We start from the raw sequence: 18399 nt of genomic DNA on the forward strand, positions 1-18399 counted from the left end.
AAGGCAGCTTCCTCCATTTGATGCCCACATCTCAGCCCCCCAAACTGCAGCTGAGACACGGCAAAGTGTCCAGTAGGGGTAGAATTGTCCCCCATTAAGACCCACTGCCCAGTAGAACTTGCCACAGGGCAGGAAGCTTCTCCATCCTGCTGTCTGCTGCCAGTAGGCACGCACTGAAGGGGGCTCCTGAGGATCTGAAATACGGACTGGTTAATGAGACAATACTCTTACCGTGTTCCATGGGGCTAACGGCTGCCATATTAGACAGCTTTAAAGTTCTACCATTGGGCTCACGCTCAGTTCCTGTTATCAAGGGTTAACTACCAGGTTAGAAATATTTAGAAAACTCCACTGTTGACCACAAATGAGTTAGGCAGTCCCTGGGGTGAAAATATTCATCCCAAGGGTCTAACCTCACTTTCTGAACAAAGATCCAGTCAACACAGTGAGGTCCGGCATTTTCCCCCACCATTGGTCTGACTGTGTGCCAGGTGTTCAACACGACTGCAAAGCAGCAAGGAGCAACTTAAGTCTGGTTTCCACGTTCACTGGGGTTAGTTACAATCAGGCCAGAAAGATGGACAGTAACCATCAATTGTAATAGCTGTGACAACACTGATGAGCTCATTTGGGTTTAATGAGCTTGCTCAGGTTTGATGACTCCATACGACAGGTGTGTAGAGGAAGAAACAAATGGACCTTATATTAATGTAAGGGTCAGAAAAGACTTTTTTTTTTTTTTTTAAGGATTTTATTTATTTGAGAGAGAATGTGTCTGAGAGAGACCATGAGCTCAGGGAAGGGTAGAGGGAGAGCAAACTCCCCACTGAGCAGAGAGCATGATGCTGGGCTCGATCCCAGGACCCTGGGATCACGCTGTGAGCTGAAGGCAGAGGGTTATCCAACTAAGCCCCCCGGGCACCCAAGACTTTTCCTTTTGAGGAAGTTTCGAATGGAAACTGGAGAGTGGAGCAGACTGAAGACTACGTTGGAGGGTCACTGGGAAGAAGTAAAGGGAAGGAGGCGGGAGCTACACAGAGCACTGGAATTTCGGAGGAGCACTAGAGAGCACAGCAAGAGAAGGGAGGGACTGTGAAACCCCTTGAGTGAGCTCTTCATGCCAAGGGCAGCAGGAAATCACCCAATGACAGGAAGTGCTTGTGGGGGTGGCTTTGGGTTCTGTGTGCTTTTGTTTTGTTTTAAAGATGTCCTTGTCATGATAGAAGCCACTGAGAGGAAGAGCCAGGGCAGTGTGGGGGCTGTGATACCAATCAGGACAGAGGCTAGAGCCAAGGGTGAAGAGCAGGGGTGACGGGGAGATGCAGAGCCAAGATGGCGGCGGTGGAGGGGGGTGGTGGGCAGCAGAGGGAGGGTGGACAAGACTCCAGGGGATGGTGTCAGCATGAGAAGCTGCGGTCATCTACTAGAAGCCTTGGCAGGTGTTCAGGGATCTGCTGAGTGGTTTGGTTTGGGGGAAGAAGGTCCACAATTCCACATGGCACCATCCTGTGGACATGTCAAGGATGAAGGGTGTCGTGGGCTGAATTGTGTCCACCCAGAGAGGCAGGTCCATGTCCTGACCCCTAGTACATGCGAATGTGGTGTTATTTGGAAACAGGGTCTTTGCAGATGGAATGAAGTTGAAGATTTCCAGAAGAGGTCATTCTGCTTTAGGATGGCCCTAAATCCAATGATAAGGGTAAGACACAGAAGAGCAGGGACACAGATACAGAGAAGAAGCCACATGAAGATGGAGGCAGAGATGGAAACACGTGGCCACCAGCCCAGAAGTGCCTGGAGCCCCAGAAGCTGGAAGAGGCAGGAAGGACCCTCCCTGCAGACCTGAGGAGGAACATGGCCCTCCCCACCTGGATCTCAGACTCTGGTCTCCAGAGCTGGGGGCGCATAAATGTCTGTTCTTGTAAGCCACCAGGTTTGCAGGGATTTGTCAGAACAGCCCCAGGAATGTACAACAATGGGCTTCCTGGTTTTGGGGAGACGTGGACTCCCAACAGATACTGCTTCAGAGACATGCCCCCCATGCTCACTCAAGAGAAAGGTGTAGATCAGAGCTGTGCCTCTGGCAGCCAACACCTCCATGGTGAGTAGACATGAAGCAATCAGGACCAAGACACCCTTTGATCTGGGGGAATTTACTGTTTTAATTATTTAAACTTTCCGCAATCCCATTCACAATGGTTTCTCTTTCGCTGTTACATCCTATTTTCGCTGATGGGAACAGTATCTTCTCCAACTTCCCTGAAAACAGGACTCTAAAAAGGTCTCCTGTGTTCCTCTTTTTGTTTTCATCAGTCTTCTCTTAGGTGCCCTGAATTATCTGCGTTTCCTCGGATCACATGTCTTTACTTATCTCGATGCCTCACACAGGGTAACCTCCTGATAAACACCGGGTTTGCGGTCTCTTCCCACTGAAGAAGAAGACGGACACCAGGAAGAGTGACTCAGAAAGTTTCCATGTGTGAGGGAGGCTGGGGGTGCGGAGAGCAAAAGCATTAGGAGAACTTGGTCCTGGAGCGCCTCACAAGCTGTGTGCTTCCTCGCCACTTGTGTTTACCCGAAACCCTACTCAGCCCTGAACATCTGCTATCAGATCCCAGTTCCTTCTTGGCACCTTGATTACAACCCTGAACACAATGACCTTTTCTCAGTTATCAGTATTAGTAAGCTTCTTGGAAATGTGAACTACACCCTATCTTTTAATGTCCCCCAAATAAACTCTGCAGTTCCTTGCCCAGGGGACACGCTAATTATCACTTTCAGAACAGCCTAAATGATGCCTTTGCAAAGATAACCCAAACCTACATCACGATGGGGACACCCAGAGTTCCTAAGAAGCAATGCAATTGGTAGCATTCGATTCTGAACCAAGCGACCCGTTCCCTTCGGTGGCGCAAGATGAAAAACGAGAATTCAAGCCACATAATTGGGGCACAGTGAGGCGTTTCATTCCCTGAAGGCTCTCTGGACATAAGATTCCGCATCAGTCAGTCCCTGCTGGTGGTCCGTCAAGAACCCCTTAGACTGGGGCACTGGTTTAAAACAAGAGTTTTCAAGCTCCCCGATCTCAAGATTCTTTGGCAAAGACCTTCAGAAACAGATCGGGGACTGTAACCCATGTCTGCTTGCTTGTGGGCGTCGCTCTCTGGAGATAGTAACCATATCAGCAAGCAAAGCAGAAATGTCTAAAACACAAGAGCAGCAAGGATGATAGTCTTCTGATGGTCACAGGTGATACCGTCCCAAGGTCGGGGAGCCTCCGGAAACAGCCACACGCCCAGGCAAGAGAGAGAGAAAGAGAGAAAAAGATGAAAAATATCTTCATGGTACCATGAAAGGACCCTGGACTCATGGAGTCACCAGAAGGCTCTCCACACCCCACCTGGAGAACCACTTTGGTCTTGGTGATGAGCTCATAGTAGCGAGCCATCATGCAACCAACGAGTTCACTCAAGAGGTGTTCAATGAACTGCAAATGCAGGGAAGACATGCCGTATACGAAATCCGGGCATCCTGAAAGTCTTGACCAAAGAACATGTTCTTGGAGAAATCACAGCCAGATGTAGAAAGTCTTCCATTCACTGCTGCTAAGGGTTCCCACTTCAAGCCACAGCCTCTAGGATCAAAGGCGCTCCTGGACAACATGATGAGACTCTGCTTGCCCCCAACCATCTCCCTCCAACCTTCCTTCCCCATCTCCAGGGATATCCAGTTCCCATAGCTCAATCCTGCTTCCCCAATGACTACGGGGCTCCCACATCATCCCCCAGGAGGCTTCAGGAGGGAAGGGGCCTGAGGGTCCAAGACAGACACCGGAAACTATTCCCCAGCCGAGTCCCTACATTAGGGTAACAATCAATCCATCTTCACCTTCTCAAGAGGCAGGTGAGCCAGGTAGACGGCAAGCACGTTGGGATCCCATCGTGAACCAAGAAACCGAGGGAAGGGTCCGTCTGCTACATCCCGGGCCTGACTCTCACCCGGCAGGGGCAGGAGCCACAGACCACGATTTTGACCTAAGGCACATTCCCATGCGAACCCCATCATGGCAGGGCAGTGAAAGTCAGACCCGTTTCGAACAACTACACACCACCCCTTTGGGACTTGAAGATCAATGCCAGAAAAAATAAATTAAGGAGCCTGGGACCCCAACTGCAGTGTGTGGCATTGTTTCTGGAACATTCCAGAGGAACAATGGAAGCCTGAAGCAGAACACGATCCCATGACCCTGGGATCACGACCTGAGCCGAAGGCAGTCGCTTCGCCGACGGAGCCCCCCGAGGCGCCCCCAGGTTTTCTTTTCCAAGAAACACAAGCCCCCGGATCTCAGAGCCGCTGTCCTGAAATGCGGCGCGTTCCGGGGACAAGCTTCTGTATCCCTTGGCTGCCAACCTGTGTTTTTCCGACACCGTAGAAAGAAAAGTCAGGGAAAGGGCGAGCACATCCGGAAGCAGAAGAAAGACCAAACACCAAAGAAGAAATCCGTGCAATGAAGAACAGGAAATCGACAGAAGAAGAAGAAGGAAAAAAAAAAAAATCAAAGAGAGGAAACTCTGGTTCTTGGAAAAGATCCACACAATGGACCCTCCGGTATCTGTCACCAAAATAAAATACGGAATTGTGCACAAACGGAGCAAAGAAAACTCTTCCTAAGTCCAATCACCCGACAAGAACGACGCCCGAGCGTCCAGGACGTAGGGAGTCATTCCTGATCTCATCTTCCTACACGCGTTGCTTTTTTCTGAAGGTGGAAAGACCGTGGGATCCAGCCCCGGAGAAGAGGACAATCTGGGCAGACTGGCTGCTCCATGCCCTTCCTGGATTGTGCCATCTCTGCAGAACGATTTCCTCCTCGGGAGTTGTCCCCAAACGTCCCGGCTGGCTCCGTAGGGTCAACGGGGACCGCCCAGGGACACGCCTCCAACGTGAGCACTCCCGCCCCGCACAGCCTGCCCGCTTCTGGCTACCCTCCCAGCTCAGATCCCCGGGCCCCCCCCACCCCCCCGGGCATGACAAAGACCTTCTTTCTCCGGAGCCCCGGCTGTTACCCAGACACACCCAGCCCCACATCTGCCCCGGCCCTTTGTTCTGTGGAGTGGCTCCCAGGATAATGATCCAGCGGGATGAAATCATCCACCAAATTAATTGTCAACCACTTCAGAAGAACTCCCTGGAGGCTGCCTGGGGAACCTCCTCCAAGAGCTGCTTCATCGGAGCAAACTGCAAACCAACCACCTCAACACAGGGTCTCTTGTGCCTGCCCAGGACACGGGCTCTCGTGATGCTGGGTGTGCCTGCCTGGTGGGACCGCGTGCATTTCCGCAGGGAGTCTGTGGGACAGTAGTCTTCTTCGGTGACCTCCTGGAGAAACCAGTAGGGATTTCCAAGTGGGGAAAGGGATGAACGAAGGTCAATACGAAACACACCACGCCCAAGGTGCATGAGTCCTTCAAACGTGGAACTGTCCACTTAGGCAGAGTCCCAGGGCGCCCAGGCCATAGCCTGGGCAGGCTGTCTGCACCGAGCAGGTTGGGAAGGTGTAAACAGATGTTGATGGGGTCCAGTGGACTCCTGAGCTGAGCTAAGGGACTGGAAGGACTACCCCGATGCATCCTACAGAAAACTCCTACATGGGGACCTGGGATGCTGAGGGCTGTAGCAGGCTCCCACCCTGAAATATCTCCACTTGGCCTCCTTGGGGAGCACGGGGAGCAAGAGCGAGCCATGGAACACACACGCACTTCCATCCTTGACACAGGACGCTCTGCTGGGGCGAGCCTTGGACACTCAGGATCCATCCATGGACAGATCACTGAACAACTTCAAGTGCACTGGTATCAATGTACTATCACGTTGTGTGTCATTCAGATGTCGTCCAAAGAACACTAACATACCATCCCGGTCCACCCCGCCCAGCGTACAACTGGAGACCCCTACCCGCAAGAAGCAAGGGGAACCTCCTGGAATTAGCTGCCTAGAAGCTCTCATTGTGTTGGTTTTATTATCCTCGCATGAGCTCACTCAGAACAAAGAACTGGCCAACTTTACCAAACTTGGTGCCTGGTTCAGAGCCCCCCATCTGACCATGCATCTGGGGCCGGGCACAAGCTTCTGGAAGGTAAGGCTGTCTCATCCCAGCTTTGGGCCATCCCATCGCCGGGGCTCTTTGTCACATGAGAACGGGTTGGGCGTGCCCAGCGAAGGGGACGAGTCCCAGGGGAGGGGCGCAATGAGTCCTTGTCAGGGTCCAGTCAGGTACAGGAGGGGACAGGTGTAAACTGGTGGGTTAACCCAATGAATCCATTGTCTTCCCACCTCTCTCTGTCTCTGTCTTTGTCTCTGTCTCTGTCTCTCTCTCTCTCACACATACACACACACAACTTAGAGCCACACGCATAGCTAATCAGAGCCAGCATCTCTCCTCCTAATGGAAGCATTTTACTGTTAATGTGGTTTGTCCGTTGGCGGAAGTCAGCGCAGATGGACAGGGCACAGTGGCCTCCACCCAACCCACTCCACCCAACTCCACTCCACCCAACCCCACTCTCTGAAGCCCACTCTTAGAAGCCATTTCTAAGGCGAGCACATGACAGGAGGTAAACAGAATAACACCCCCTGCCCTGAAAAAGGCATCAACATCCTAATCCCCAGATCCTGTGCCTACGAGAGTTTAAGGGAGAACTGAGTTTCCAGGTGTTCCTTACAGATGCTAACTAGTTGACCTAAAATAGGGAGACATCCTCAGTGATGCGGGTGAGTCCTTCCAAGTGTTATGAGAGAGGAAGGGGAGAAAGACCAGAGACAGAGACACAGCATCGTGAGAAGATCTGACCCAACTCAGCTGGTCTGAGCAGATGGATGAAGGCATCATAAGCCAAAGAAGGACTACAGCATCTAGAAGCTATAAGAAGCAGGAAAACGGACTCTCCCCCAGAGTTTCTGGAAGGGAACACAGCCCCGCTGTCCCTTGATATGAACCCACTAACACCCACCACCCTAACCTGCAGAGCTGTGAGACTGAAAAAATATGTGGTGTTTCAAGCCACTAGGCATGGGGTCATTTGTTGGGAGCAGCTGCAGAAGAGCAATACGGGGAGAAGGTCCATGAGCGAGATTACAGAAGGAGAACAAGGGAAGAGGACCTTGCAGTGGGGCTGCCCCTGGGACCCTGCCCTGTGCCCCAATTCCCTAACCCCAGAGCTATCACACAGCAGTGTCCTGTGCAGGGGTGGGTAGAGGGTGATGGCTCTCAGCAGCCTCAGGACAAGCCTGGCCAGAGACTGCAGGTGCACTGAACGGAAGAAGCTCCAAATCCAGGCAAATGTCACCAGCACCCATGCCTGAAATGATGAACCTCCACTATGCTTGGGAATGGATGGTCATCACGATGATGATGATGATGATGATGACCGCAATCGTGATGCCTGCTTTAGTGAGCCGTGCTTACTTCCTGGTTAATGCACAGAGGACAGGAGACACAGGTGCTCCAGGCTGAAGGTCCACACTCCTCATCAAACGATGGAATAAAACACAACACAAACCTGACCAGGTACGTGGACAAGGACCACCTCCACCACAGAGGGTCTGAGCCCTTCATGGACGCCACCTCAAGGACTGTGTGGGGCACATGGTGGGATGGAGAGCCAGGTCTGCAGGCATCATGAAACCATGCTCCATTTAGGGAACACCGAGATCAGAGCCAAAGAGGCCACGAGGCAGGGTTTCTGTCCCAATCACCCAATCCAAGAAGCTGAGCACCAACCCCATGCACTGGGTTGGTTCTCGACTGCCCAGACCCCTCCTCCTCAGCAAGAATGGGGGGAGCAGCCCCCAGGAGCAAAAGAATAAAAAAGGCAGGTCATGAAACAGGGATGAGCTACAGACCCAGAAAAAAAGCTTCAAGGGCACCAGTCTCTCCAGAAGTAACTTCTACATGGGTGCGGGGTTTCAGTTTGGGCGGATGGAGAAGTGTTGGAGGCCGGCAAGTCTAGGACTTCCAGCCTCCAGGACTGGGAGAGAGAGAATAAATGTCTATTGTGGAAGCCATCCCATCTCTGGTACTTTGTTTCTCTAAGCAAACTCATAAGAAGATAAACACAATGTAGTCTTATCCATTCCATGTGTGATGGTCACACAAAAGTGTGACTTGTTTAATGCCACTGAGGTGTACACTCAAAATTGGTTAGAATGGTGAATTCCACATGGTATCATTAACATTAAAAAATTTGTATATAAAAAAAAAAAAAAAGAAAGAATTAGAAAGTTGGTGAGGCCACCTGACCATCCAGAGTGGTCACCCAAGGTGACTTCCCAACACACAGAGGGACCCGGTTGCATACACCCAGTCACACAGACATCACAGCAGATGGGCTGGAGGGTCGCCATTCTCAATGGAGCATGAAGGAGATTCACACAGCGCCCCAGGAAAGCCACCAGAACATGGGGCATTCAGGCAGCAGGACCTACACACACCAACCTTGGGAATGAGCAACACCTCTCATCTGAAAGGGCTCTCCCTTTTCAAGGAAGAAAGAATGCCCACCAGCCATGCAGTGGTCTGGGAAAGGTGCTACTTGAATGAACAAAGAACCTTTTGAGTTGATGGGTTCTGGGGGGCATCGCTTAAATGGAAGACCCAACACCTTTCTGGGACGGTTATAAGTGACCGGAGAGAAAGAACGAGTGATGATGGGTGGGTGTGGATGCACGCCACGATGCGAAGGACAGGTGCTGCCGAGAAGGGCAGAGAGAGGGTCTTCACTCTACTACCAGAGTCTTCTAGCCTTCTCTTATGAATGGATCCTGCTTTCGGCCCTGTAAGCTGATGAGCCAAATCCACCTGGGGTGACACTACCCTATCCCATTATGGGACCCCCAAGAGGACACAGTATCTCTGATGCAAAGTTTCACAGGTGGAATGGGCTGAACTTTGTCCCTCCCACACAGAAAATTTTTATTTATGTCCCAATCTCCATGACCTCAGAATGCGTCTATCTTTGGAGACAGGGCCTTTAAAAGTGATTAAGGTAAAAGGAGGTCATTGAGGTGTGTGGCCGGATCCCGCAGGTGTGCCTCATAAGAAGAGAAGATTAAGACATAGAGCTCCTGGGTGGCTCAGTGGGTTAAGTCACTGCCTTCGGCTCAGGTCATGATCTCAGGGTCCTGGGATCGAGTCCCGCATCGGGCTCTCTGCTCAGCAGGGAGCCTGCTTCCTCCTCTCTCTCTCTCTCTCTCTCTGCCTGCCTCTCTGCCTACTTGTGATCTCTCTCTGTCAAATAAATTAAAAAAAAAAAAAAAAAAAGACTTAGACATGCACAGAGGGAAGACTACGCAAGGACACAGGGAGAAGACGGAGTCTACACACAAGGTAGAGAGGCGTCAGGAGGAACCAGCCCTGGCCGCGCCTGGATCTTGACTTCCAGCCTCCAGGACTGGGAGAGAGAGAATAAATGTCTATTGTAGAAGCTGTCCCATCTCTGGTACTTTGTTTCTCTAAGCAAACTCACAAAAAGAGAAACAAAATGTACTCTTATCCATTCCATGAAATATTAGTCACGAGAAAGAATGAACTATACTGACCCATACTAACTGTACGGACTAAACTCAAAAATACCACTGGAAATGAAAGAAACCAGTTAAAAAAGGCTCCACACTGTATGATTCCATGCTTATGAAATGTCCAGAATGGGCAAATCCACAGAGACAGAAAGTAGACTGGTGGGAGCCACGGGCAAGGGGAATAGGGAGTGACTGCTTAGTAGTGGGTAGAGGGTGTTCTTTTGGGGCTGATGGACGTGTTTACGAAGTAGATGGAAGGGATGACCCAAACTGTAGATGTGGTAAATGCACCTGAGATGTTCACTGTAAAACAATTTGGTGTTCTGTGGATTTCAAAGAAAAGTTTCACGAGTGTCAGAAGTGGCAATGATGGCAGACATAATACTGAAGATAGGAGAAAAGTGGTAGGATGTGGACAGGAGTTGAAGGGAAGGTGGTGATCGTGGTGATAATGACAACGATGATGAGGCTGGTGACGATGGTGATGGTGGTCATGACGGCCATGATGATGATGGTACTGGTGAGAAAGATGGTAGAAAGTGATAGGATGTGGGTAGGTGCTGACTGGAAGGTGTGATGAATGAAGGTGGTGATGATGAGGAGTTTGATGGTGATGGTGACAGTGGTCATGATGATGGTGATGATGGTTGAAATGATCAATATGGTGGAGAAGGTAGAACGTCAGCAGGTGGAAGGGGGAGGCACTGATAAAGGTGATGGTGATGATACAGAGATCTTCTCTCCCCAACACGCTCCATCCAGAACCCTCCCCCAATGTGGCCCAATGGCAGTGCCAGTTTTCTAATTATTTCACCCCCAAAATATATTTCACCCAAAAACCATGGAGTTACCCATGATTCTTCTGTAAGTCACTATTACAGACTGAATGTTGGTGTCCAACCACCCCCAACCCCAACAAAAATTCATGCCTTGAAGGCCTAAATCGCAACGTATTTAGAGATGAACCTCCAAGAAGTAACAAAGGAGAAACAAGGTCATCAGGGTGGGGCCTTCATCCTACAGACCATGTGTAAGTGTCCTTATAAGAGACACACCCACACCCTTCTCCTCGCACACGCAGCCAGGAAAACCCACGTGAGGACACACACTACAGGTCCCACAGAGAAGCTCTGCACCTTCACGTCTCTGCTTGTCCCGTCCCACATGGGCCACAGTAACCCTCTGAGAGCTTCAAGAACATGCCCGGTGGGCTCTGAGGTCGCCCTGTAGCTCCAAAGCACACTGCAGAGAACAGCAGCAGCACCACCACTGAAACTTGTTAGAAATGCTGAGTTTCAGGCGCCCTCCATCTTGGGGTATCAGAAGATCTATTGCGTGGGGCCAGCCACCTGCTCCAGGGGATTCTGCTGCCGCTCAAGGTGAAGAACCAGCCTCTGTGCCCATGGTCTTCCCAGGGTGTCCCCACGGCTAAGCCTCCTCACCTTCCAGGATTTGAGCAAACCTCTCATGCTGGAAAAGGCAGACCGCAGGACCTCCCATGCAGGGCAGTGTGCCCCTACCCCTCCTCTGCACACTGCTTCTCCAATCCTGGTGCCACTGATCTGTTCTCCCCCACACTTCAGACGGGGACTTCCAATAAACCACCAAATGCAGGTGTCACTGCCCACCGCTCTCAGGATAACATAAACTCAACAAGCAGGGCCCCCTGTGTTGAGCTCCCTATGACCTGCGCCATCCAGGGTCCAGCGTGAGCAGGGATAGCTACCATCCTGAGGAGCCTGGACCCAGGGACTTCCCAACATGGGGGACTTTCAGGCTTTCCAAGAAGGTCCCTGCCCAATACGGACATGCCAACTGGCCTATGTAAGAGGGAATAAATAAACAGCTCCTGGGCCATTGCCCTCAGCACACAGGCCATGCTGAACACCACAATACAACCCAACAGCTCTGCAGCAGGGTGCTATGATGTCACCATGAGCCACATGCTCCCGGGAGAAGGGACAATCCCTGCCCTAGACATGGAGCCAGCAAACAGCCCCAGAGAGTCTCTGTCCCCACTTGGCTGCCTCACTGAAGCAGGGCAAGAGACATGGGCGCCATGGGAGAGGAGGAGGACACAGGGCAGGGGACTGCTGGGCCACCAACAGTTACCAGATGGTGCAAACAGAGAAGGGTGGCAGAAACCCCCTGAGGCAGCGGCCAGCTCCCCTCGTGGACATCCTTGTGAGATCACGGGAGATGACTGGCCCCGTCTATCATCACGACATCATCAGCCTGGGTTACCCAGTACTTTCCTCCCCGTCCCTGCAAGAAGCAGCACATACAGAGTCTCCAAGAAAAAAAAAAAAAAGAAAAGATGAGTCTCCAAAGGGTGGTGAAGGTCGTGACACTGTGGTCTTGAAAAAACCTTGGGGGAAATACAGAGAGAGCCCCACGATGTCCTTCCCAGAGACTGAAAGTGGTTTTCAGAGAAATCGTAACACGTTAATCTCTCAGAAAAGAACACTGTGGTCAGAAGTGTCCTCACTGCTGAACCCAGGCAGCATGTGCTGCCTCTGCCCATTTCTCCCAGTGACAAAGACACCCTCCCAGGGTGTCCCCAGCTGAAGAGGAACTCACCCAGGAAAGGGATCTGAGACCATCAGCCATGTCCCCACCCATGTGGGTAATGCAAGCAGGGACAAGGAGGGTTGTCCTAGACAGACATGGAGAGTGGGGTGTCCTCCCCCTGGGAATTCCAGGATGAGATGAAGGAAGCGTGGTGCTGGGGCAGCCACCTGTACCCCAAAGGTAGAAGTTCAGGAGAAGGAAGTCAGGACAACACATAACGAGGAGTAAAAGAGAGTATTATGAACCAAATGTTTGTGCACCAACTCCAACCCCCAGTTTCCCATGATGAATCACTAGCTCCCAATATAACACTATTTATATCTGCAAGCAGGTTCCGGGGCGTAATTAAGATCAGATGAGAATGGGGTCCCTTATGATGACCTTATTTCCCTTACAGCAGACGCCAGGAAGCTTGCATCCCCTGCCTCCCTTCCACACAGCAAGGTGGTGGCCATCTACAAGCTAGGGGGAGCCCTCACCAGAAACCATCCACACTCTGGCATCCTGACCTCAGTTTCTGGCCTCCAGAGCTGTGAAAGCTAAAGTTGGGTCGTTATAAGCCACCTGGTGGACGGTACTTTGTCACAGCAGCCCAAGGTCAGACGTGATTCAAGATGGCGCCCCTTGGTGTCTGGCCATGTGGGAAAGCCGCGGATCTTAAAACGAGTGACAAGATGAAGTAGACAGGGGACGCCTGGGTAGCTCAGTTGGTTGGATGACTGCCTTCGGCTCAGGTCATAATCCTGGAGTCCCGGGATCGAGTCCCACATCGGACTCCCAGCTCCATGGGGAGTCTGCTTCTCTCCCTGACCTTCTCCTCATTCATGCTCTCTCTCACTGTCTCTCTCTCTCAAGTAAATAAATAAAATCTTTAAAAAAAAAAAAAAGATGAAGTAGACAGTACATGTGGGAGTCACCTGACTGCTCTCTGGGGAGGGAGAGGATGGCTACAAGGGAGCAGCAGAGGCAGACGGTGAGCAAGTCCCTGGCTCTGTTGCATCTAGTTTTGGGGATGACCTTCCTCAAGCAGCGGGTTACGGATGCCCCGTCTTCTGAGATGGACACGTGGCTCTCTGAACACCATCGCTTGGATTAGGTCACCCATGTAAGCCATCGTCCAGCTTGGAGCTAGATGGTGTGCCCCTCCAAGGATCTGGGGAAACCAGTGCACGGACCTAAGGCACCATGGTCTAAAGCAGCCTAGAAGTCAGCTCTGCGATCCTCTCTGGCAGGGGTACTCATTTTTTAATTGTCTTGGGGCTGCCACCACGTGGTGGCTTAAAACAATGAGAATTCATGCCCTCCTAGTTCTGGAGACCAGATGTGTGAGATCCAGGCAGGGACAGGACCACTGAGATCTAGATGGGGTAGGACCACTGAGATCCAGGTGGGACAGGACCACTGAGATCTAGATGGGGTAGGACCACTGAGATCCAGGTGGGACAGGACCACTGAGATCCAGATGGGGCAGGACCACTGAGATCTAGATGGGGTAGGACCACTGAGATCCAGATGGGGTAGGACCACTGAGATCCAGATGGGGTAGGACCACTGAGATCTAGATGGGGTAGGACCACTGAGATCCAGGTGGGGCAGGACCACTGAGATCAAGGTGGGCGCGGCTACTGACAGGTGGGACAGGGTCATGCTCCTTTCTGAGGCTCCAGGAGAGGGTCCTTCCTCATTCTTCCAGGTTCTGGAGCTCCAGGCGTCCCTGGACTAGTGGTCGCATCCCTTCCATCCCTTCCTCCCTCCTCACATGGCTTCTCCTCTGCGTCTGTGTCTCCTCCTATGTTTCTTATAAGGACCCCAGTCATTGCATTTAAGACCACCCTAGTACAATGGACTTCATCACGGTCCTTAACTAACTGTACCTGCAAAGAGCCTACTTCTAAATAAGGGTCCCCTTGCAGTTCTGAGGGGAGGACATGGATTTGGGATGGGGGTGGGACTTGATTCACCCCAGGACAGCGGAGGTTGTGTGCCTGTGTTTGCTCATCATGGGCTCACTCCCGCTGCCCATTTCTTATTCCCAGTTTGTCTTCATCTGGTCTCATGGGTGCATTTTTCTCTCCCACTTGAGCGGGGAAATTTGGGCTCTGCATCTCGCCATGTTCTCCTCCCACTGGACCCTCACCCCCTTGGAGAAGACAAGGGGGAAAAAAAGAGGTAACAGAATCAAGCACGGAGAACCAGAAAGTCCATGGAGACAGAGCACAGACTCCTGGTCACCGGGGGCCGGGGGAAGGGGGCTGAGGAGGGACAGCTCACGGGGACGGGGGTCTCGTCTGGGGACAAGAACGTCTTGGAAGCAGACCGACGTGCTGGTCGTGCAACTTTCTCAATGTACGAAACGCAGCTGGATGGCTCCCTGGGAAAAGGGTTCACTTTATGTTAAAATTTATGAATTTTATGCCTGTTTTTAAAAAAAATGAAGGGGAACAACGTGTAGGACTTCTGCCCTTGGGGATACTCTTTTCTAACAGTTCGTCTAATTTTAGAAAACCCTCATGAAGGAAGGTCTCCTTCGTCTTAAGGAAACACAACCCGCCCAGGGCTGTTATGTCCAACGGTAACAGGGGAGGAGAACGCACCACGCTGTGCCGAGCGCATCATTTCTGTCCTCGATTTGGGGGGTGTCAGCTGACAGATAAAGGTACGAAATAAAACTTGTGAAAACGGCAGCAGAGCCTGCACAACAAGGAGCACAGCGCACGATCTGTGCCCTCTGAGCACGACGGTACCAACGCCGACCTCCTCCTCCTCACGCCGGGTCCCCAATGACGTCCCCGCGGAGGGAAGCTTCATGAAGCCTGCACGAGACGGACGCCGGGCTCGGACTCCGGAAAGCCCCGGGAGTCTATAATTATTTCCAAACCTGTGATTCTGTTTTCATAGCATGTTGTCTGTCACCACGGGAATCAAGCAAGCGTCCTCGTGGGGACCTGAAGTGCGGAGACCCGGGCTTGCACGCCACGCACGTCCCGTCCGGGCGGCCGCCTGGCTGCTCCCACCCCGGTTTCTCAAGCTTGGAAATCACGGTGGGGCCCAGACACGCCCCAAGGTTGCCTCCCTGCTCGCCAGATGTCGCAGCAGCACGAGCTGAGATTTCTTCCCGGCTCTCCAGATTTCTGGGCAATCAGCTGGTCTGAAATGCCCATAGTCCCAGCGTCCTGCTCTCCATCTACCTGCAGGGGACATCCATCCTTTTGGGTCCAGAGCTGAGGACACGGGGACTGTCTAAGAGCCACGGCAGGCGTGCCCAACAAACTCGGATAGAACCCAGGGCGTCCTACCCACACGGACAGACCCAGAGACCCACACACCGTGTGTCTGCGAGTGTGACTCAGCATTTCTGCCCCTCAGGGAGCCGCCTGTCCGGGCCCACCTCGCAGGCAGGCGTGAGGCATGGAAATCACAGGACCCACACGTGGGTCAGGAAAAGAGCAAAACACACGGACGAAATGTGTACGGCGAGGACAGAGCTCGGCAGCCTCCTGACTCCTTCCGAATAGAAGGTTCCAAGATGCCGCTGAAGGAAAGCAAAGAGAGGTCTGGGGCGTCGCTGTGTTGTGGGTTTGCTGTGCGTGGGGGCTGGGTTCCCGTCCCGGTGGGACGCGTTCCTCAACTGGAAAAGTGCATACAAACGGCACAGGACCACGCAGGACCCGCGGGTGCCTGATGGGCACAGGAGGACAGCGAGGAGGCGAGGTTGTAGCGGCTCGGGCAGAGCTCAGCCTGGCCCCTCTGTGGGACCCACCGCACGTCAGGACGGGACCTCCAGCTGGTGGGTCTGTATGCGAGACACAGAGGCCAAACCTGAAGGAATCCCCAGCTGCCCCGAGCTGTCCCCATCCTGTGTCCATCACACCCGGGGGGAACCACAGAAGTTATCTTCAGAGAAGAAGCGCCCTCTTCACGAAGAGGCAAGGGCCTGTGGAAGAAATCACCCTCCCGTGCACGCCCCTCTCAGTCCCCAGAGGCGGTCATGTTCTATTTTTAAGGACAAGAAGACTGGCTGGCTGCCCTGTGCCCACTAGGTAGGGCTCCCAGGGCCCCACGGGACGGACGGCACCAGAACAGGTCGCGGCAACAGCCCACGAGCCTGCCCACATGCTGCGGGCTACCCTGTCCTCCAGCCCTGGCATCACTGACAAGCCCCGCGCATGTGCCCAGACGAAATGCGATTGTTGGCGCTGGGTGCCGAGGCCCGGAGAGTCCGTGCTCCACCAACTTTCCATTGTTGTCTCTATTTCCACCGACGGCCGGTGTGACCGCCCGGGCTGGGTTTCTGTCCTACCCTGCAGCCCTGCAAAACACAGCCCGCTTTCCCATCAGTGCCAGCTTCCCCCTGGGGCGGGGGCACAGGGAGGGAGGGAGGGACGGACAGACAGACGGAAGGAGGTAAACAGCGAGAGACGCAGAGAGGCACACGGCAGAGAAGGTGCCCGCCAACCCCTCCTTCCCGAATCAGCTTCCCTGGAGACCCGTCCCCCAGTGTGGCCGTGCCTGTCCGTCTCTAATTAAACTCTGAGGCCGTGACCTTGAGCCCTGGCCAGCTTCCTCCTTTTCACAAGACGGGCAGGGGACCCCGGAAAAGCCCCTGAACACCCCCAGCCCCTTGGTGACCTGTGGCTTGCCGCCTTCTCCATGCAGGTCTCCTACAAGAAACCCATCTCCCAAGCCCCGGGAGCAACAAAGAGTGGCTAAGAAGCCACAGCGGCCTGTGCGCACCCTTCGCACCCAGCCCCAGCCCGGAGGGGGGATCTTCTAGCCCAGTCAGGGCGGCCCCAGGATCTACCAGCGCCTTTCCCCGCACAAGACAAAAGGAAATCAGCGTCTGCCCCGGAATGCCAACTTTGGTATCAACAAGATAAAAAGCAGGCGCGGGGAGGGGGGCACGGGTAATCCGTCCTAAACGCCCACCCCACGCCCGCCCCCGTTCCGCCCCAGGACACCTGTCCTCCGTCCGCCAAGTCCCGGGTAAGGTCCCAAGTCTGCGCCGGAGCATCCCGCCGCTGGGCACAGGGAGGCTGGCCGGAGTTCCATAGCTGCCTCTGGGCGCCGCCTGTGTCCCTAGGGGCCCCTGGCTGGGAGGGCGGGCGAGGTCCCCCATAGGAGATGACCCCTAGCAAGTTTTGTGACGTCGCGTGGCACAGATACCAGGGTGTTTGGGGAAGGAGGAAAGGACTTGTAAGTCCGGACACTCCTGGCGCGCGGGGCAGGGCACGGACACTCGGGGAGGCCCGCGGGAGCTCGTAGGGAGCCACCCTCCAACTCTGGGAGCGCCCGAGGGTCCAAGGGCGCCCCGCCAGCCCTCGCGGAGACCCCGAGCGGACGGGACCGGGCAGGGCCGGCTGAGGGAGGCGGCCCGGCGACGGCACACCGGCCCTTTGTCTGACGCCAGCGTCCCGGGCGGCGCCAAGCGACCCTGCGGGCTGGGTCCCCGCGCGCGCTACTCACCCACGGTGGCCAGCGTGTCGAAGTCCTGCAGGCGGTAGGCTGGCGGCTCGGGCGAGGGCGCCTCGGGGCTGGGGCAGAGCGCGGGCGCCCCGTCGGGGGTCTCCCCGCGGCTCTCCTGAGGTTCGGAGTCCGTCGCGGCCCCCTTGGCCGCCTTGGCCAGCCCGGGCGCCTCCATGGGGGCGCGCTCCAGTCCGCGGCGCGGGGCCGGGCCGGGGAGCGCGGAGGTCCGGGCTTCCCGAGTCGCAGCCTCGGAGGGCGGCGCGGCGGCGGCGGCATCAGCGGCGCCCACCCATGCGCGTCCCCCGCCTCCCGGTCCGCGGCCCGGCGCGACAGGCGGAGCGGCGGGGACAATGGCGGGGCGCGGGGCGGCGCTCACTGCAGCAGCAGCAGCAGCAGCTGGTGGGAGTAGCCCGCGGCCTCGGGGGGCGGGCCCGGGGGCCCGGGCGGCGGCGGCGGGGGCGGGGGCGGCGGCGCGGCAGAGGCTGGGGGCGCGGCGGCCCGGGCTGGCTGGGGCGAGGCGGGGTCCCGGCCGCGGGCGCCCGACTCCCTGTTCATTCCTGGGGGCCCGCGCCGGCCGCCACCCGCGCGGGCGCTGCGTGCGCGCTGGTCGGGGGCCGGGCGGAAGCGGCCTGGGCGGGGCCGCGCGCTCTCCAACCCGCCCCGGAGCCCGCCCGGGCTCGGCCCGCCCACGGGAGGGCCGTTCAGGTCCCTGCGCTCCGCCCCCGCCGCGCCCCAGTCCGGGATCCGAGAGGTGGCCGCGCCCGCTGCGCCGCGGGAGGCGTCCCCGGG

At 54.8% G+C, this 18399-nt stretch overlaps 1 protein-coding gene across 1 annotated transcript in view; it reads right to left on the reverse strand.

The window, feature by feature from the left end:
- Nucleotides 1–18053, reverse strand: part of PRKX (protein kinase X-linked) — a 77367-nt gene extending 59314 nt beyond the window's left edge. The window contains exon 1 of the mRNA XM_004768294.3: nucleotides 17611–18053. Coding sequence (XP_004768351.1) covers nucleotides 17611–17785 — 175 coding nt within the window. The 5' untranslated portion in view covers nucleotides 17786–18053. The remainder of the gene's footprint in view (nucleotides 1–17610) is intronic.
- Between the last annotated feature and the right edge of the window lie 346 nt (nucleotides 18054–18399).

Source organism: Mustela putorius, unplaced genomic scaffold (assembly GCF_011764305.1).
Source record: "Mustela putorius furo isolate JIRA1106 unplaced genomic scaffold, ASM1176430v1.1 tig00003836_pilon_pilon_pilon, whole genome shotgun sequence".
NCBI classification, from domain to species: domain Eukaryota; kingdom Metazoa; phylum Chordata; class Mammalia; order Carnivora; family Mustelidae; genus Mustela; species Mustela putorius.